This window comes from Homalodisca vitripennis, chromosome 5 (genome assembly GCF_021130785.1).
Source record: "Homalodisca vitripennis isolate AUS2020 chromosome 5, UT_GWSS_2.1, whole genome shotgun sequence".
Lineage (NCBI taxonomy): Eukaryota > Metazoa > Arthropoda > Insecta > Hemiptera > Cicadellidae > Homalodisca > Homalodisca vitripennis.
The window spans coordinates 135,989,590-136,012,211 of record NC_060211.1 but is presented as its reverse complement, the minus strand read 5'-3'; the positions used below and the strand labels follow the sequence as shown (position 1 = coordinate 136,012,211).

At 31.2% G+C, this 22,622-nt stretch overlaps 1 protein-coding gene across 2 annotated transcripts; it reads left to right on the top strand.

Annotated features, from left to right (window-relative positions):
* Positions 1-391: 391 nt before the first annotated feature.
* On the top strand, positions 392-21,346 carry LOC124362914 (splicing factor 1-like). 2 transcript variants are annotated; one of them, XM_046817804.1, is made up of 10 exons: positions 392-745; positions 4,453-4,584; positions 4,837-4,878; positions 8,378-8,453; positions 16,303-16,455; positions 16,791-16,897; positions 17,665-17,831; positions 18,773-18,931; positions 20,375-20,521; positions 20,606-21,346. In XM_046817804.1, exons 1-10 carry the CDS (start codon positions 694-696, stop codon positions 21,227-21,229), a joined length of 1,659 nt encoding a protein of 552 aa, XP_046673760.1. In that variant the 5' UTR covers positions 392-693; the 3' UTR covers positions 21,230-21,346. The 2 variants fall into 2 exon arrangements, with proteins under 2 accessions (XP_046673760.1, XP_046673761.1); XM_046817805.1 differs by lacking the exon at positions 4,837-4,878.
* The last annotated feature ends 1,276 nt before the right edge of the window (positions 21,347-22,622 follow it).

Here is a 22,622-nt window from a genome sequence, read left to right as displayed (position 1 = left end):
GGTACAGTTCTGAAACCTATTTTATTAGCTTTATCAGGTAAAAATACATAAGAATCCACGATATTTCTTACTTAATTAACCTTTCCAAAAGTTCAGTATGGCTTTATTTTACTCTTTACCCAGGAATTCAGGCGAAATCTTTCGCTAGCTGTAACTCGCTAACGAAGCGTTTTCGGACCTATGTTTATATAACATTTTTTCATTATTTTTACTAGTACAATGTGCTGTAGAAGTGGGGGGGGGAACTTCATGAATCACCCTGTATATATATATATATATATATATATATATATATATATACACAAGACTATTCTCAAAAGTTTTCTGGGTAGTATGATTTTAAGGTCGTGGCAACCCTGTCCAAACCGAACTACTGAAGTTGGTGTATGTAAGTTGTAAAGGGAAGGGCTGCTATCAGCCATTTTGTTTCTTGTTTGGTGTGGCGACATCGAGAATTATAGTTGATTCGCGATTGTTTGTTGAGTAAAATCTTGTTTAGTGAAAAAACTAAGGTTACAGCTAAGCTCCTTTAAAACACAATATTTTTGTACCTATTTTCAAATACGCTCTTTGCTTAGATAAATAGTTCCTCTCTACCTAGTTTTATAAGAATATGTACAACTAACTTATGCTCATTAAATGCTCAAACTGAAAAAGTTATGTTATTGTTCTGACTTTTAAAAAAATCTCACAATGCCTTCGTCTGATAAAAAAGACCCATCCAGTTCTAAACGGGAAAGTGAAGGTAAATTTTATATAGTTTTCTCAATTTTATTATGATAATATAGAACCTAGTTGAGTTTATCTTCACTAGGTATTTAAGATCAGGACTAGTTAAGGTAGGCTAACATATGCATGCTTAGGAAGTCCATAACCTAGTGGGTATTTATTGTGTTTTTCAGCTCCACTGATAATATTGAACCAATTATGCTAAGTTTCCTTAGCATGTACTATATTGCACAGGTTGGGGCAATGTCAACAAAGAAATGAAATTCCCATTATAAAGTGAAATATAACATACAATTTTGTCTTGTCTAGTTTGACACAATAATATGCTAGTTAGTGCATTTATAACACTAAGTTTTATAGGCTAGCCTATGCAGAAAAAACCACTCACTGGCACTACAAAGGAGGAAAAATTTGTTTCTTTGAATAAAGATGTAACCAAATCAAACCATTAGGGCTGCAGTATAATAAGCGGCCATCACTACAAAAGAATCATTGATATTAATAATTATCTGAACTATCGAAACCCAAATGTCAAACCGGAATTACATTGAGTTTATAGTGCTTTCAAATTACAATACAGATCAACTGTTTTAGGCCTATATCTAAAAAGTAGGCTAATGATAAAATGTAAAGTTTGAATGAAAACCTATCTAGGCTAGGGTCTGTGTAGGCTATATTTATAAAATGTAATGTTAGGCTAATTGTTTAGGGTAGGGTACACACGATAAGCAGACCCGGTTTTTTATATAGAAATTGACACAGTATTACTTAATCATAACATCGATATAATCAATCGATACTGATTAGTTATTTTGAACAATTAACTGAAATAATCTAATATCAACAGCTGTAAACATTTAAATAATAGGCCTACACATAACGTAATATTTCAATGTTACATAAGTAACATTTGATTATTAATAATGGCAATCAATTTTAGAAAACTACTCGACATTGCTTTGAAAGATGATAAGACGTATGTTTTTCATGGTTTCACCATGTTGGATTCGTATGAATGAAAAACCCATTATGAGAAATTTGTGGGAAAGAAACAACTGTAACTGTGAGAGGAGCAAATATGGTCGTCTTCAGTTTTCCTAATTTAGGTTATCCTATAATAGTTTGTTTGACCACTGTAAATATTAAATTTATACTTCAATTTAAAACATATGATTGTTATTGAGGACTATAGATACTTTTATATTGATTGATAGTCTAGGATTTGAGATGCAAATATTAGGTATCGATGGTTACATTCTTCGATATAAAAAACCGGGTCCGCTTATCGTACCCTACCCATTGTTTACTTTAACCGCTACACAATATTTGTTGTTTTTTCAAAAGGAAAAAGTATAAAAATTGTATGAACCAAAACCTCAGGTATTTAAAATTTTAAAGTTTTTAAATCTCTTAGCTGCTCTTTGCTGATGACAACAAATGAAATACATATATCCCTCAGGATAGTACCTATCAGTACCTGTCGATTACAAAAACATTCTAGTTATATTTAACCCGGTTTTTTATCTTTTTTTACGGGTAGACTTTAATAAGTGGCCTACACTCGTTATTCAGTTGTTTAACGAATTGTTTGATGTTTTTGTCCGAAGGCATAATTCGATATTACAATTTATTTAACTTAGCATATGATTTCACCTTATTACTTATAGCAGTTTTAATGTAAACAATAAACAGCAAGAAGTAACTAATATTTTGAGACTGAAAATGGCGAAGAATATGAGGAAAATATGTGATATATTTCTCACACGTGACGAGGTGTGGTTTCCATGTACGTTTGGCTTCTGGTAACCCATGGGGAGAATTCTTTCCTCCATTTCACAAAAGCTGTTACTAATTGCTATCAAGCTGGGCAAGTTATAAATATTGTAAGGTTTCTTTGATCTGTAAGTCTAGGCCTTAGTGGTTTTATTGTTTTGTAATGTTAACAGTATTAAATTTATGTTTTTAAAATTGTAATAGATGAGATTCTTCTTGTTACGGTAATTTATTATAACTCTTATTGTACGTGTACGATTTTCTTTCATATTGAAGTTGGATAATATATCGAACAATTCAACAAAAAACAACCGAACAACGAGTGTAGGCCGCTTATTGAAGTCTCCCCCTTATTACATTCATTGTCACTTTATCAACAGTCAATATCAACATATATAAAATAAATTAAAGTTACATGGTTTAAATTATTACAAATACCGTAGTTAAAACAATTAAATGCAATTAAAATTGCCATAACCATTAATCAAACGAAAAATTAAGACAGATAATTGGACAAATGTTTGTTTACATAATAAGGTAAACATAATAAAACAAATATCTTGAAACCAAGTAAAACACTAAACACAATCTTTTAGTGTATAATTTTGTAGTTTTCTTAATTTGACTATAATTTATGTAAAAAAAGTTACTTATAGAACAAATTGTGTGTAGAATATGAAAATGTGTACATTTGGTATATAGATGATTTATTTATTGTTCAAATTAATTACTATTGGTTGATTATATCAATAGGTAGGCTATAATAAAATTAAACATCGGTATAAAAAACCGGTTCTGGTTATCGTACTTTACCCGCCAATTTTTTAAATGTATTGGGTATTATTGTTGTTTCTAAATAATTCAAACAAAGTAAAATCATTTATTTGAATAATGGCAATGTTCATGTGTTACAAGGCAAGTTTTTCTTTCAAAATAGTAAAAAGAAACAGATATTACACTGTTTACAACTGATAAATATACAAATGGCCTAGATAGTTTGTTATTCATAATTAAATTAACACTTTTCTAGACATAAGAACAGGTGAACAGGTGGGTATTCTTAATTTGAAATTCCCATAACGTAATTCTGTTCAACATTTTGGTTTCGGTAGTTTATTTATTTATTAATACCAATGATTTGATTTTGGTGGGGGCTGCTTTCTTACTGTAAAGGAATGTAAATTCCACGTCAACCTAAAAATGACACAATATCAGAATGTCATTTCAACGTAATCACAATCCTTGATAGATCACCCACTACACATAAGGCTATTGGTTGGAGGTTTTCGGGAAATTTTAACTTTTGTAAATTAGATCTATTGTTCTAGAAGCATACTTTAAAACAACCACAACACAAGATCAAACAAGAAAGCAATGCTCAGTCGGTGATAATCTTTGTAGTTAGTTTTCATTTACAGTTGATTTTAGATATAGAAGCATAGCAAGTTTCAACACCGCTATTTATATGTTTAATTGCATTTTAAAAATACTGTATAAAGTTTAGTTGCAACATTATTAGAAAAGTCTTTGACTGCAATATAGTAACGGCCACCACCACTACCATGAATCATTGATGTTTACGATTATCTAAACTACCAAAACTAAAATGTTTAACCGAATTATATTATAGGTATTGTAAATTACAGTATAGTTCAGATGTATTTATATCTAAATAAGTAATAATTTAATTATAAATAAAAAATCTAGGCTATTCATATTTATTAAATGTAAAAAACAAAGTAGTATGACATGTAATTAATTTTTGCTATTTTGATGTGTAAACAAGTACATGTACATGTACATCTTTCTATGCCGATAATTTATTGTAATAGGTATATATCTTTTTACAAGATAGGATTGTGCTGTGGATGAGAGAACAACCAGCTCCAAACACTAAGATCACTGGTTCATACCTATCTGTAATGGATATTTAATTGGTTTTTGTCCTAGCTGAAAGAGAGGAAAGGAGGAAAAGGAGAAAATCTCGCTGGGGTAATGAAGAGAAGGAAAAGTCCTTTATTTTGGGAATGCCTACGGTACTACCTACTAATTTAAGCAAAGAACAGGAAGAGGCCTATCTCTGTAAGTACTTACTATATTAAACTGTTTGTTTGCGTACAATGTTGTCTAAAATTTTCTGTGCATAATATATTCAACTAGCCTATTGTCAGTGATCTTTTTCTTATGATAATGAAAAAAATTAGTTCATGTTAAAGTTTTTTTTATTAACGTATGTACCATTCCATATGTTTAACTTTATGTACATTTGTTTAGTTTTAGTAGTTTAGTAGCAGTTGCATTTATTTATTTAATTCTTAACAATTTTTGGACTAGGTATTTTACAAGAACACGTTTTCTGTGGGGAAGTTTTATCCGGTGAGTGTTACAGTGGTTGTCATTATTAATTAATTTTATTTTAAAATTAGTTATGTAGATAATGTTATTCTGATCTCATGTTTGTTAGCTTATCCTAAGTTTTTTAATTTTATACATTTTAGTAATAGTACAGATGATGATTATGATTTATTATTACAGACTCCTTTCTATGGAACTACTTTGTCAATAAAATATTTTGTTTTCTCCTTGTTTTAAAATTAAAGTAATTAATTCTGACTTACAGTAATAATAATGAATTGCAATTATGAGGTATATAATAACTTACTTTAAAATCACATCTCTGAAAATAGCATGTCTTTATTATTAAATTTAGTACCAATAAATTAAACAGTACTTTGGTAAGACCCAGAGGCCACTCTGTCCCCATTTACCATATATTATTAGGGTATAAAAGTAGGTAAATATATATATATATATATATATTCGTACCTATTATAAATAGAAAAAGTTAATATTTATGAGCACTCACATGATCTGAGCTTGAATTTAGGTATTATCGAGGGATTTTTTACCGTCTGAAGGCGCCACCAAAGCCCGCACTGAGGACCTGGAGCATTTCCGATTGGTACTTTCCCGATATCAGATCGTCCAACTTTTCCGACATCAGATCATGGTTGGATCACTTCTGTCACTTCTGATGACACAAAAAAAGTCCCTCCAGATAGTCCCCAAATTGAAGCTCAGACTATGTGAGTGCTCATAAAGGTTGACTATAACTTTGGTACTACTAGTTTAAACCTATTTATATCGTGTAATAACAAGTATTAGATATGGACATAGTGGTCTACGTATAGTACCAAAGTACCAATTGAACTAACAAAATATTTAATTCTGTTTAGAAGAATTAATTCTAATTCTGTTTACAAGAATTAATTATTTTTATATAATTAATAAAATTATTAAAAAACAACTATTTATAATTATGTGTAGTCTATTATATCAGGCAAGATTATCATTATACTTATCATATATATGAAAATAATAATTTTCTTTGAACTAGCAGGTTTTAATTGACTTAAAATTTGACCTAAACCTGAATTTCTCAATAATTTTAAAAAGTACGATAAGAAGTTTAGCTGAAGTTATTAAAGACTGCCACTATTTTCCCAAGAATGAACATGAGCCAACTTGTAATTTGGTATTGATGTTACCCAACCCATATGAGCATATAATGTGGGGAATGGTCTTGATAGGAATTGGTGAGATTCTTTATCAGTAGACCACAGTACATTATTGGTAGAGCCAATGTTTCATATAATTTTCCTCATTGTTGAAAAACGAAAAATAGGTTTGCTGTTTATCATTAATATCAATTAAAATTATGAATGTCTAGATCATATAAACATTTTTGTTATTGTTATGATGTATTATTTTGTTCTGAACAGAGTTAGTATTTTAAACAGCTTTTTACATGAGTTTTTCAAACAATAGGATCAACAAGAAGACTTGTTTCATTTTCAGAGTGTGATGACAAGTTTAAATTAGTAATCATTCATCAAAGTTTTGATTGATTAACCGGTTTCTTAATCCGGACGATGATCATTAGTAATTTTTTGAAATTGACTGTATGGGAATAATTAATAGATTTTTGTTTGGTTTCCTTGAAATAATAGGTGATGATATTATACATTAAGGTAACATTTTACTGTTCCTTTCATGTTTAATTTCCATTTAAGTTTTAAACAAATTTTATATCCTAGAATACCTGGTTGGTTTTTAAAAAGGAGTTATATTTTTAGCAATTTTACTATTGGCTTATATTCAATTTTTTTGAATGTTTAAACAAGCTTATCAATTTTTTATTTACATTTACATAGTGGCCTAATTTATTGGTTAAAGTTTTCAATGGCTTACTTAATCTTTGTAATTATAAGTGATTAAGTAGGCTATCTACTCCCTATTTTCAAAAAACTTGTTAACGTTCTCATTCTTTTAACAGAAGAATATAATAACCTAATTTGTTATTGTTTATATTGTATTGATAATAGCAAATTTTCAGAATGGCAACAACAATAATGTTGGAACAAACTGAATATTTTCAATTACTGTACAAATATAATTTTTTCTTTTTGGCCTTGTGATAATTTTCCTGTTTTATGCTACTAAAGTAGAAATATTGTACTTTAGAAGTTGTTAGTATCTGCTTAATTCTTAAACTGGTTATGTTAACTCGCTTGTTAGTTCTCTTATTGAAATTTTTTTTAGGATTTGTGAAAACCTATAATATAGATTACACCATTGAAAGTTTAATCACTGCGTGACTGGTTATTAAATAACTTCAAAGAACTATCTATTAGCGGACATTGTATCTCTTGTCATTATGAGCTATAATTACACTCAAAGTTTATATGAAGTAATAGCTTCAAATAATATGGGCCAACACAACACATATAACTGATTGAAACAAAGCGTTTTTGTCCAGTCACCTTGTCAAAATGCAAAGAAGTTTAACAAAGGTGATATATATATATATATATATATATATATATAATTGTATAAAGTGATAAAACAAAGAATCTGGTAACAAGATGGCTGTTCTTTTTTAAATAGTACTTTTTGAAATAAAAATATGTGAAATAAGCAGCAATACTGAATCTGTGGCATTGTTAGTACAGCCTTGGTTGCCGCAAGTCCACAAGTTTGAGTTAATAAGCCATGTAGTATCTGTACTATAACATAAATTGTATTTCAACATTAAGTTTGGATTCAAAAATATTTTGATGGGTTATTGCATAATATTACATTATTTAGTGACTACTATTTCAGAAATTAAAACAGGCTATATTTGCATCATTAATAAAATAAAATAACTTGTATTATCTTAGTAAGAAAAAAACTGCCTTCAAATTTTATGAAAAGTTTTTTTTAATAAATTGTAAAAAACACTACATAATTTCTAATTTTGTTATAGGTACCTAACCTCTTATATAAATATTCTTTGCATAAACATTTTCATATTAATGAATTAAATCCACACAATATCATACAGATATATAGTTAACAACAAGAATTTTGTTGCGAAGATATATTATATTAAATATTGCAATACGTATAATGCAATTACATGCCGTATTTGGATTATTGTTTTATATTTAAAATTGAGAATGTGGTTTTATTTCGACCTTATGTTAATGATGATTAAAACATGTATTGTTAGTAATGTAATTTCTCCACTCCACATGTTTTAACCAGTTTTTTCAAGGACAGATTTTCTTGTTTTATAGTTCTTGTGCTAGAGCAAAATTTATTGCTTTCAATACACTTGTTTGGTTGGAAACCAACTAGACACATGGTCAAACTTTTAAGATATTACAATATTTCTTAAAACTATTATAACAGTTTACAATGTAAATCAGTCCTATAAAAAAAGAGAACCTTTGTATTTTGCATGATGTTATTGTTGTTTGATTGTTTCTCAAGTGTTTGCTCAAACTAATTGTTGGGCTTCGGCCCACATTCTAACCAATCTCTATTACAGTCCAGCTGCAGATTGAGGAAGTGAGTCGCAAGCTGCGCACGGGTGACCTCGGCATCCCGGCCAACCCGGAGGAAAGGTGCTTATACACTCACTGGGGTTTGACATAATTTTTGGCTAATCAAATTTTTATACTCAATAATAATACAGGTATTTAGACTGTCTTCCACGGGAGGTGTCCAGCAACTTTTCCTTTTCCCATTATTTTTAATTGAAACACATTACTTTTTTCAGATACGCAAATTATTTTCCACTGCCACAAAATATTCTTTAACATTTTCTGAATTTTTTGTTGATAAAAATTTTTGCTTTTAATTAAAACAAATTTTTAACCACCATAAAGTTTTACTCATAATTTTGTTTTCATTTTACAATAGATTTTTCAAGTAAAATACAATTTTGTTTAATTTATTTAATCTTAAATTTCATTAATACCATTTTATTTATTGGAGATTTTACTTCATTAAAAGAATTTATCCATATATAGTAATATTAATCAAATAATTATATATAATTTAATTAAGTTTATAGAGTATACAAGGTTCAGGGGTTTTAAATTTTGTAGTTTATTGTCAGACATTAACAAAAGTTCTTTTCGGTTTTGCAAAATGAATTTAGATATTAATCTCATATACTGTGATCAATTTGTTTGATGTATTAGTTGTTTATTGAAATTACAATATTTTGAAATGTCCATATTTTATGACCAGAAATTGGGCAATCTCCAAATGAACACTTCGCTCAGATTAGAGAAATTTGTTAGTAGTTTTTTTTTTTTTTAAAGAAATATCAATGTGAATTGAGGTTTTATCAATGATAAAAGTTAAACGGGGCACATTTAAACTTGAGTTCATTAATAATAATTGGTCACAATGTTTTTTCATTTGGTTTAATTTTTAAAATGTTACATAATTTAAAATTGTATATACAATACTACCTAAATCTAATATTATATTAATGGTATGACATTTTGTCAAAAGTAAAATCTTAAAGAGCCCATCAGTATCTTGTGTAAAAAAAGATTTAAATAGTCTTTTATGTTATCAAGGGTATATGTTTTAGGAAAAATGTAATGTGCTTTGTAAAAATTTGTTAAAGAAATTTCTTGTGTGTTGTATGCATATTTAACCATTTACAAAGATATATACTCAATAAAATACAGTGTGTTTGAAAAGTGTGGAAAGGCCTGCTTGTAAACTATAGCAGATTACAATTATTGTTGTAATAAACAGATTACATCATCATGGGCTATTGCCACAAGTTTATACACGTTGTTCTTATAAGCTATTGTAACGTGTGCTTCCAGCTCTGCCAGTGAGAAAATCATGTTATCACTGAGTATCATATTAAGTAGGCTATTTGGTAAAGATAAATTTTACCATTTGAGAATGTCTGTAGGTTTGAATTTTTTGTTATTAATTTGATTTTAACTAACAAATATTCTCACAGCAGATATTTTTATCCATCATGATGTTTGTTATAACATTTAGGTAATTGTAGGTGTAATCAGGCATATGACTGGTGGTCTGTAATCTGTTATTGATAACAAACCCTTTCAAATAACTACTAGAAAATGTATTTTATAAAAAGACATGAAAATAGGGATGCGCAACACCTTATCACGTTTTGTAAAACACAGAAGCCTGCACACAGATGATAAATATTGGGTTTTGTGATTGTAACAAATTAATGATCTATTTAATTAAGTTTTTTCCCAATTTAAAAAGGGCTTTTCACGCCATAAAAATAAGCAAAGTTAAAGTTTGAAATTTGACCAATTGTTTTAGACAATAAGTTTATAATCAAAATATACAATTGAAACTTTTCACAACATTATTGTGAACAATTTTTTATATAATCGTATCACCAGTGGTGCAGTGAGGGGGGGGAGAGTTTGGGGATTAGAACCCACCCCAGAGCTAAGAAATATAAATTTTATGGGATGAAAAATGGTTTAATGAGGCAAATTTTTGTAACAATACAGGGTTCTCATCTGACTGTGAATGCAGTGATACCATGATTGTTATAAATTTTTGGTCTACAAGAAGTAAAACCCTTACGACTTGTGTTGTTAATGAACAGAGAAGAATAGCTGTAGTATGGCTTGTATATGCAGTCATGGGGACAAACTGAGAAATTTGACTGGTGCTGTTGTAATATAATGAGATTTTACCAATAATGTACTTTTAAAACAAGAGGGAAAGAAAGGACTGGTTGGTGATGATTTTTCCGGCCAAAATCACTTGAAGTCTGAAGGACTTAAACGCAATTCCTCTGCATTGCATTGCATCTAACATTCTATGTATCAATGGATTTAATAGTTTCAACGATTTCAGTAACATACTCACTATTTTAGACCAATGTGAAGAAACTCCAAAGTCAAAAGTTCTTAGCTTTCTTGGAGAAAGCTTTTATGATATAATACAATGGAATGAAAAATGGACGCAATGTCTTTTGATGATTTGTGTGAAAAAATTGGATTTACTGGCAGGTGTAAAGTTGTATCTGTGGCTTTACATTATAATTTTGTAGGCATCACATGTGTAAGAGTACTTCTGGTCCAAGTGTATATTTTTGATGCCAATATTAAGTATGACTTATTGTCTCTATGAAGTTTATATTTATGCCCATTGTAGTTTAATGGGGGTCTTTTGTTTTTATTTTTTGTTCTATAGTTCATTTTGCATTGTTTCCCGATCAAGAAAATATACATACATACATACACAGGTCTGAGAAGCCTACTTCTGTCTAAATACAAACCGAGATGGATGTTATATAACAGTTTAAATTTATAGTAAAACTTAAAGAGTAGCTTTATCTTTTATATATGCATTACAGTATTGACCAATCTCTGCGTACTTAGTATGTGTTAAAGTTAAAAGTATATTTTTTACTAAAACTTAATTTTCTTATCTGGATATTTTCTTACTCTGTGCTCAATAGAGGATACAGAAAAGGTTGAAATAGAGTGTGCTTAATACTATCAAGCTTGCTCTATGCTTTCAATACCATAAATGTAAACAAATCTAAAGTAGTTGTTAAATTAATGAAACATATGATTGTGCTCTCATAAAACAATGTTTAATAGAATTGTTTGCTCTAATTCAACTTTAGAGAGCAAGATAGTATCTTTCTTAACTTTAGAGACCAGTGGGGCGTAGCTCAGAGGGATTTGCGAACTAAGAATGGGCCTATATTCATACCAAGGACCACTAAGGATGTCCATGTAAAATTTCAGTACTGTTGAATATCTTATGCTTGAAAGTGTAAGAAACAAAGTCACTTCATGTTTATAATATTATTAGGATTAGGTTAAATGCTTGAAAATGATAAGGGTGCAGAACATTTCCACAATTCCACTGTTAAATATTATAAGTTCCCCTTAGATTTTGTTTCCCATGTGCACAAGTTTAATGCTTCTTTTTCCACAGTTTGGTATCAGGATCCCGAATACATATCCATAAAAAGTGCCTTCAGTATTTTATTGATATTCTTATAATCTTATATAAATAAATAACTTAATAAAGACAGTACCATATTTAATTTTATAAAATCGACAGGTAAAAACTACTACACACAAATGCGTGTGACAGTCATATAAAGTATTGTGAAATACTGTGATATCCTAGCTCAAACTAAACACTACTGTCGATCACCTTAGGCCTAATTACAGGGCCAAAATGTCCCTCCCTTTTGTAGGCTATCAAAAACTCCAACCATAAAATGTGTCTATAATCACCAACTTTATTTTGCCCTTCTTAATTTTTTACCTAACCAATCAATACAATGAGGAAACCTACAATATCTCATATTCTTGCAGGTTTAAACATTTCAAGTCAGGAATGTTTTAAAATTCTTGTAAGTAAAAAAATATATAAACTAGGTTCATGCTAATTATATTAAATTTAATAGTTTACATAATATAGAAATTATCTCCTTTTCGTTGTTTTGATGATTAATAGTAAGAGCTCCTAGTATGAAGCAAGCCGCAATTGTTTATTATTTAACAAACCGCATATACTATTGGGGTCTTCCCGTCCGTGCTTGTTTCGTAGTCCCGGGGACTATAGTCCTTAAAGTTTACTTTATTTAACTATTAGAGTAGTATAAAATGGCATTTAATTTCATTTTTTCCCTGATATCCCTATCCACCATAGATGGTGAAACCTCTCCTAGAAGAAATTTCAATGTGCGCCCCTGTATAACTCTTTTCTGTTGGCATATTTTAAATCTCTTAAAATATATATTGTTTTTATAAAGCATATACTAGATGGGTAATATATTCAATGAATTTGGCATTAATGCTGATATAAAACAATTGAAGTTCAAAAGGTTAAACGAATATTATAGGCATGTTATGCGATAGAACCTTCCCACTGGCAAAGCTGGATCTGCGATGAGTTACCTGCATATGTAGTAAAAATGGTGTTCTTTCCACTACTTTTTCAACATACAAACTTTTGACTCTGCACATCACTCATGCGCCTAATTTTTGCAAAAGGTGATACTAAAACTACTGTAATTTTTTATTTAATATGAATTTAGGAAGTTGGGCTTTTATACAGATTCCTTGATAGAAGGATGTACCACAAATCAACCAGAGAATCTCAGTTATGTATTATAAAACAATTTCTTATAGTACTTTTAAACGGAGATTTTATGAACAGTGTATTTTTAGAAATTCTTTAAATATATTATATTAAATAACTATTTTATTTACAAAAAGAAGTCTGTATAATTTAACTTCATCTAATAACTGAAAAATACAAATTTATTTATGAAATAAAATAAATAAATAATCCAAATTAAGAAAAATGAGGCAACCAAATGAAGTCTGGCAAATAAAATTTTAGTGTTCAGTTAACATTAAAATGTGGACTAAACAACAGAAAGGATTATTGATATTAGAGTTCATGAGAGATTAAAATAATCATAATGACTTTAATTATCAGTACTAGGTTATATTTACCATACAAGATGTTAAGGTTTTAGTAGGTTGACTTAAATGGTATATTATTGTAAATTAATGTGTTTAATTGTATTAATCCTTGAGATGTCTTCACCGGAAACTGATTTTGCAAACTAATCTAATGATATTTTGTATTTATGCAAAATAATTTAGTGTGATGTTAACTGGTGGTGACAGCTTAGCACAGGTCAGGCCTCGATGCCTTGAATATCCAGACTAAAACTAACCTCTCCTCTTGCAGCTCAAGCCGAGATTTCTCTCTGGACATCTTTTGATGTACTATTCGTGCTGAAATAATCTCATTTATTTGCAGATTGTAATAATTCTCTTTTTTCAGCATCAGTATAATCTTAAATAAATAACCAACTTCTTTTTCAGCCAATAGGGAGTATTGCAATTGTACTTCAATTTTTGAATGATAATAAAAGGCAATAGTGAGAAAAGGGTACGGAAAATGGAATACCCAAAATTTCCATGAAGAAAGTATAGTGTATAAAATCTCGTGTATTGATTTATTTTATTTTAATAATTTTACCAATTATAAATTTACAAACATTTTAAGTTTTAATAATTTACTATTATAAGAACTAAATTTTGAGATCACGTTTAATTAAAGATCTTAAGTGTGGTAATAATGTATGTGAAAAATTTAAGTTACAGTCATTTACATAATGAGAACTTTGTAGATATTACATTAGTATTAAATGATACTTTTGATTAACTATGGCTACATGAATGACAAGCTGTCACAGGTGAAATGAAGTGGTAGTAAAATAGTAACTGTTACGGTATTACAGTATACTGGGGTAAAATGATGACAGTAGAAGAATGTTGCAAATCACTTCCATGGAATTGAATTTCAAATAATGTAAATGTAGTTTTTGTACTATCAGATACAAGTAGAAGCGAGTAATGTTATTTCAAATACTGAATTAGGTGTATACATTACTTTTTATTTTTTTAAATTCATTTTCCAAATTTTATTGATTTTTGCAAAATATTTTGGATTTTAATATCATGTGTAACCACCACCTTGTTTAGTTCTGATGAGAGAAATGCTATAACGAATACACTGAATTAGAGATAGAATAGGCCCTACATTTCATGACAGGCAAAATGTAATAATATTATCTTAGTAGAACTGATTCTATACATATTTTACGTTATGCACATAAATTTCAGCTTCTTGTCTGTTTGATAATTTTTATATGAAATTATCAAATACAGGGTTATCATAAAAGAATGGTGTGGATTCGAACATGGTTTAAAGAAAACCCGAATTACTTACAGTTAATGTTGTTTATTCATCTAATTTGTTATCTCAAATAGTTTTTTTACATAATTAATACATTTCAATATGTGCGCCCTTAGTCCCTCAACAAATATCCAAACAATACTTAACTTCTCTCCAAACATTCATTAACATTTCTTCGGTCATGGTTGTCATTGCTTCATTAATCTTGTGGTTCAGGTCGAAAATGTTTTGTGAATAAACAATGCTTTTGATGTATCAAGAAAAATCACAAGGTGTCAGGTCTGAACTCCTTGGAGGCTACAGCACAGGTCCTTGCCGGCCTATCCACCAATCTCCGAATCTTTCATTCAAGCGTCCGTGACCAATGCACTGAAGTGTGAGGAAGCACCATCTTATTGGAAATGAAGTTGATGAATGTTTCCGAGTTCATCTAGATGAGGAAAGCAATAATTAGTTAACATTTCAAGACACACAACTCCATTAATTGTTTTTTCAGCAAAGCAGAAAGGCCCTATTACACGATTTTTCATCACACCATACCAAACATTAAATTTAGGCAAATCACGTTGTTTCCTAACAGTTATGTGTAGGTTTCTAGAGCCCCCATATTCGTGAATTGTGTCTGTTAACACATCCATTCATATGGAAAGTAGCTTCATCTGTAAAAATTATATCATATAAAAATGATTCGTTTTAACTTTTTCTGTCTAACATTTCAACAGCGAAATTGTAATGGTTTACACAATTATTGGGTTTCAATTCCTGCAGTATCTGGATTTTATAAGCGTGTAATTTCAGTTTTTATATAAAACTTTGTGAACTGTTGTTTTTGGAATACCTAATTCAACGCTTTGATGAGGGATGGACTTCCCAGGACTTCTAATTGCCAAATGTTTAATTATAATTAGTTCAACCATACCGTCTGGTAGAGCTGGTCTGCCAGTTGATTTCTGTTTCTTAACTGATCCAATTTCTTCGAATTGTTTAAACCAACGTGCTATGTTATTTTTGTACGGTGTATCTCTTCCAAATTCACATCGGAATGCACATGAAATAAAATTATGGATTTAAATTCAGCCAACAATAAAACCCACTTTGCTTTATCTTTATCCGATAACATCACACTAAATTCACCGCAACATCAATACAAGAACTGATCTAGAGGTTAGAACAGCTTATAAACAAACTTTTGGGTTGGAGGTTTTCAGAGATACCAATATGACATCTAGAAATTTCCCTACTATCTTCCTACGAATTACTGAAACTGCACCATTCTTTTATGATAACCCTGTAGTAAATCACCTAAGGGTATATGTAATATTAAGTTCCGACAACCTTTCTAGTTATCTACTCCCTTGAGTATTTCATAAATTGTGTTGGTATATTCTGGGGACATGTCGTGAATTCAGATTTTGATTAAACTGATTAAATCAAAGTTAGTTTGAAAAGGCCTTTTCATAGCAAAATTTTTCTCAGGCCTCGCTATCTATGACAGTTTTTCTATCATGTAGCTATAGCATACCATTCTTGAGTAAACTCCATAATCTTAAATCAGAAAATTAACTCAAAATTTTGAGCAAACTTGTCATACACAGAGTGTACACACTGTTGAATTAAAGCAGAGCTAGGCTGTTTATAATCTTCCACAGAGCTACGACGGCAGCAATGTAAAGTGTAAAAATCATGTGTATTGTTGATATGGAGGTCTCCATCACCTGAACCCATCTATGGAAGCGATGGCAAACGGCTAAACACACGTGAATATCGCACACGCAAGCGTTTGGAAGAAGAGCGTCACACTCTTATTCAAAAGATGATAAAAATCAATCCAGATTTCAAACCCCCAGCTGATTACAAGTAAGTATAACTTAACTATTACTCATACAAATGATAAAATATATTGATCCACTATACTTCTTATCATAATACAAGTTTTTTCTGCTGTAATTTTAGTTGATTAAGGCTCATAGAATAATAAAAGCTATAACAATGTCAAATTTAGTTGCTTCATTTTGTACAATTTTACCTGAAAAATTCATTTAGTATATGAGTGTTGTAATTTTATTGATCGCATAAAAAAAAACTGTAGTTTACTTTTGGTAAAACTAATGGTTTCAGGTAAATGTAATTGTTATGTTGTGTTCTAAATTTGTAAAATATTGTACTCAACAAAATTGTATTACATTTTTTAGGCCTCCAATTATTAGAGTTAGTGATAAAGTTATGATTCCTCAAGATGATCACCCGGATATCAACTTTGTGGGACTTCTCATTGGGCCAAGAGGAAACACTCTCAAGTGTGAGTACTACTAAGTTATTCGTTATACACCATAGTTAGTATCTGTGGTAATATTGGGAATAATAAAAAGTTAACATACAGATCTTGAGAAAACTATAATATTCATCTTCATGGATCATTGTATAGATATATGAAATACTAAAGCACATAACCTCTTTAAGGGAGAGATTACACAACAATAGATAGAGTAAGTGCTATGTGTTATCCTTAGGTATAATAGTAAGATTAAAGTTTTAGTTTTTTTATTGTATTAATTAAAGATAAGCAAATACTTCTGACAACATAAATTGACATGGATTCAGGGTATGAGTTACTATAATGAACACAAATAGAACTAGCACAAACACAAGTCTAACCTTGAAAATAAATCTGTAAATTGAATAATGATCAAGTGAATTGTTTTAAAGTTTAACCTTGACCAGCAAGTCGTATTTGTGTTCACTTTAGTGAACTTTCACTAGTTCCTGGCATAAACTGTTAGTTATGGTTGACACTAGCACAATCTTTTTCACCGAGATAACCTACTCTGCTGGTGCCATGGATGTGAGATTCACTTTGCCCTGTAAGTTTTAGGATAATATATATTTACAACTAGGAAAAATTCAATGGTTGAAATATTATCACAGCAAGTAAAGTAATTCTTGCAATTTCCTTCTTCATTCATCTATAACAAAAAGAAAAATGATCTTTTTATGTAGTTGGTAATTGTCCACATACAAGCATTATGATTGATCAAGTTAATTTATTCATCCTATTTTCGTTTGTAGCAATGGAGAGAGATACTGGAGCAAAGATAATCATTAGAGGAAAAGGATCAGTGAAGGAAGGGAAGGTGGGCAGGAAGGATGGTCAACCACTGCCTGGAGAGGACGAGCCCTTGCATGCTTACGTTACAGCCAATAATCCTGAATGTGTCAAGAAGGCTGTTGACAGAGTACGTGTTCTAATATATTTATATATGTATGTATGTACTAATACATTTCTCAAGAGAATGGAATCCACATAATTGCTATCATCTGTGGAGGGAAACAGTTGTTATAACAGCAAATTGTGTTTTCGGTTTTATTTTAACAAAAAATATTGGCATTCATCCACTCTGTCTCACAATTTAAAGTTTCTTTTAGGGATATTTTTGAGATTTTATGTTGGAATAGAAAAAAGTTGTGCCATTTGCCGCAGAAATTTTGTAGAATGGAATATCTTCATAGAGGTTTAATTCTATAAAATTTGATAGATACTATATATATATATAAATATTGATAAAAATAGTGGAATTGAAAAACTGAACACTGAGGAACATTTCATGTTTTAAATATCAAACATCTACTGTTTAGTTTTGTGTTTACGTTATAACATGCATTAATCTCAAGAACTGATTACAACTTGGACCATGATTAAAAAATCAACAAACTACAGTTATGTGTTAAGTCACTAGCCAAGATGTGAATGCTTAATAAACAAGTGACAAGGTTTTTTGTTTGTTTCCAATATTTGTTAAACCATAGATATTTATTATATGCAATAATAATCTCAAGAGCTGATTACAACTTGGACAATGATTAAATAAATCAACAAACTACAGTTATGTGTTAAGTTTTCTACAAGATGTGGATGCTTAATTAACAACTGACAAGGTTTTTTGTTTGTTTCCAATATTTGTTAAACCATAGATATATTATATTTGACTTAAAAATAACTACCATAGTCAATATCATTACGGCACCAAGTCCAAATTTTAAATTGGAAACATTAACACTTACAGTAAATTAAGCATGTAACATTAATTCTTGTGACAATTTTCTATCACCAATTATTCAACCAATTTTCTAAACTACCATGTACAAACTGTTTAGATGAAAAATGAACCTGTTGTAGATAAAAGAAATCATCAGACAAGGTGTGGAGGTGCCAGAAGGCCAGAATGATCTGAGAAGGATGCAGTTACGGGAGCTAGCACTTCTCAACGGTACGCTGCGGGAGAACGATGGTCCTCGGTGTACCAACTGCGGTTCGTCTGAGCACAAATCCTGGATGGTTTGTGTCTTCTTCTTCTGTAGATCTTACCCATATTTACAAACTAAATGCAATAAAAAATAACTTTTTTAAACATTTTTTCCTGTAACATTTGTATTGTATGTTATGAAAGGTATATATACAAATTAGGTACCACTCACTAATTAATCACTTTCGAGTCCAGCTAAAATTGTTATCATCAAACTCATCACTTGTAACTGCAATTAATTAAAATCAGTTAGGAGTGTTTACGCAGTTTTTAGGATTTATTATGAATTGTGCGAGGATTTTACTAAAGTATTTAGTTAGCACCAGTTGGATGAAACAATTGTACATTTCGAAACAACTGTAAATTCTCTCTTCGCTGAAATTATCTTTGGTTGGAAATCTAGCCAATTGTTTGAGAAATAATCTCTCAGTTCTGGCTTTGTGTGTAACCCCTGTTAAGACTACACCTAGGAATGCTTCAAACTCTTGAGGTGTTATATCTTTCCAAGACAACCATGTTGATTTTTTGTCAGAGGTCTTAATTTGATTAATTTTGCCATTGGCAATGTGTAACTTTCAATGAAAATGAGCTCTAATAGTTCATTAGAAAGAATAAGCTAAAATAAGCCATTTAATCTTCTTTGTCAAAACATTATGATCGATGAATCCTGCTTTTGTTTATATAAGTAAATCCACTTTTGTTTTCATAAGAAAACTCCCTAAACATCACATTATGTCCGTCCACTTGTGCCATTCACTGCCTGTAATGGGGATAATGTGATTAAACTAATTGTGGTCAATTCTCTTCAGAGTCTCTATAGTTGTAATCCTCTAGGCGTATGCTAAATCCAGATAACGAGTTTCCACCAAAATAATCACTTTTGTGATCACTATTAAACAAATTGTCAACGTTGAACTCATGTTTATTCACTTGATCGGTGTCATTGACATGTAAAGGATCAAAATCAATATGGCTGTTATCAAATTGTAATGTTTCAGTGAATTGTCTTATTATTCCATCTGGATCGAGGTCGCAGCAATCTACCATGATGACGTATTGAATATTAAAATTAAATTTGTAAAATAATAAATTTTACTGGTATGTTACTAGCAGTAAAACCATGTGGCTAAAGGCTATAGACATAACTTAAAAAATTGGAAATAATGTTACAATTGAAACCTAGTTAATCTCAACATTTGCATTGACTTCCGCATTTCTCGATGAGAGGCAACACTTGGTAAGCCTAGAGGCTAAAGAAGTAGTTTCATATTTGAAAATATAGTAGCATAGTAAAATGGGTTTGTGCTTGGTCATCCAAACTGTATTGCTGCTATTAATAGGAGGAACTTTGCTCATGGCTACTTGACCTGTCAGGACGCCCCTCAAGACTAATTGTCTTACAATTATGCAAGTCAAGTGGAACTAGAACTAATAACACAAACAAATGATCCACTTATAATATGTTTCTTTTTCAGTGTCCAGATAAACCCAATGTCACAAATAATATTGTCTGCGCATCGTGTGGTGGAGCTGGCCACATTGCCAAGGATTGTCGACAGAAACGTCCTGGGGATAAAGTGGTACCGGCTACGAGACAGGAGAAAGCGAAGATCGATCAAGAGGTACAGATACATTTATTAACCTTCTAAAAGTCTTTTTTAGTTTTCAAAGCAAGGATTAGGACTAACAATAATGGATTTGTGCAGTACATGTCGCTGATGGCCGAGTTAGGTGAAGGTCCGCCACCACCAGCCAAGACAACAGCTGATGAAACCGCATCAACTACCAGCCGCTTCACGTCTCGCCCAGCTACTGGGGTGTTGTTTGACCGCAGGCTCACTCCTCGGGCAATAACTGCTCCCCCACCCCCGGCCACTCAGACTCTGCCTACACCTCCCCAGTTGATCCCCAACACTCTCCCTCCACCACCCTGGAATCCCCAACAGCCCCCCATCGCTCCTCAGGTGAACATGGCACCAGTACCAAACCTGTCTCAGCCACCTCCCCCGCCGTGGCAGACCCAGACTATCACGGTGAACATTCCACCACCACCTGTACTGAATGTTCCTCCTCCGGCTTCTAACATGAATGCTCCCAACGTTCTTCCCTGGATGACTAATCCACCGGCAGTGTCTCAGCCGCCCCCTGCCACCACTGCGATACCACCACCTAACCTTCCTCCTTGGCAGCAGCCAGCTTTGCCTCCCACAACTCAGCCCCCTCCGGCCTTTTGGCCACAGACCTATGTGGTCCCACCCCCTCAGCCTGTGCAGCCCCCACCTGACCTCCCAAACTTGTTGAGTGCTCCACCCCCACCACCACCCACATAGATCCAATTTTAATTTATTATTTTAATTCTTGATGGTAGATATTGCATTTAATATCACAAAAACTAGGGCTCAATAGCAACGCAATGGAATAAATAAACGTTGTAAATATTATACAAATTGTGTTTTGTGGTTGTTTAATTTTACACCTCACATTAGAAGAGAACAATATTAAGAGGTAAGCTGCAGAAAATATTGGATGACAGAGTACAGGTGTTTTTGTGTGAATGAAGAGGAGATAATGTTCTAAAATAAAATTGTTGAGAGATAATGAAATCCAGTAATATTTAAGTTATACCTGGAAGTTTTATTTTGTCAGATCTCTATCTATTTTTAGCCACTGAATCAAAATTTCAGGTTTGCTTAAAAATTTCTGAAACGTTAAAGCTGCTATTGTGAAATACATAATTAAAATATAAAAAGATACTAAAGTATAATCAGATTGTCTTAGATTATTATTGCATTAAACGTAGTTGCTTACTAAAACTACAGTACAAAATTGAAGAAAATTGTTCCTTACCGATTTATTTCTGCAACATAACACTGATAGAGTGTGCTATACATTTTTCCTGTACTTTGTTGCAAGCATCAATTTCACATAATTAACCATATGTTTCCACATATTTTCACAGTAAACATTTGAATACACAAAAACACAATATATTCTTGATTATTATTTCTCGTATCAACATCTGACAAGCATTGTTCAGGGAACACTGTGCTTTCGTAGCATTGTGTATCTGCTTTAACTATACTATAGCGTCCTTAATACGCTGTACTAAGATGGCACCGCAAAGAAATACTTCGCTGAAATGTGGTATCTGTCGTAAAATAATTTCTCAAAAGTCTAACAAACTTAAGTGTGTAGGAGATTGCAATTTATGGTTTCATAATGAATGTGCAGCTGTTAATGACGGTGAATTGGGTGAAAACGAGGCTGTGAGTATTAATAATTGGTTGTGCAATTTGTGCAGTACCGGTACTGACAGCAAGAATCATGCAATTGATAAGTCGCCCGATACCGGTAAGTCAGAAAACAGCGATAGTGATAATTTTAGTCAGTGTTTTGAACATATAAAAATTTTAACAGAACAAGTTTATGAATTAACGGTAAACCAGACTGAGATGAAAAAACAACTTACTGAATTACAAAATGAAAATGTCAAATTAAGCTCTGCTTTGACTAGCCATGGTGTGATAATCAGAGACATTGTGACAAACAGTATACTTATACTGAGAAACTTAAATTAGCTGATAGTAATACAACTAAATATTTACTTGGGATCAACTTTCAATCTTCTAAAAAAGGAACCAATAATTATAAAGGCCTCAAGAGGAACAGTAATAGTCGGAATTTGACATCGGTAGTAACTAGACCTGAAGTTTCTTCTGCTAG

What these genes read in the sequence shown, in the direction of transcription:
- LOC124362914 (XM_046817804.1), top strand. Translation starts at nt 694, where the DNA reads ATGCCTTCGTCTGATAAAAAAGACCCATCCAGTTCTAAACGGGAAAGT. An exon ending in CTGTGGGGAAGTTTTATCCG is followed by an intron (nt 4,879 to 8,377) that starts GTGAGTGTTACA and finishes TCTCTATTACAG; the next exon opens with TCCAGCTGCAGATTGAGGAA. An exon ending in CTGAGCACAAATCCTGGATG is followed by an intron (nt 18,932 to 20,374) that starts GTTTGTGTCTTC and finishes TTTCTTTTTCAG; the next exon opens with TGTCCAGATAAACCCAATGT.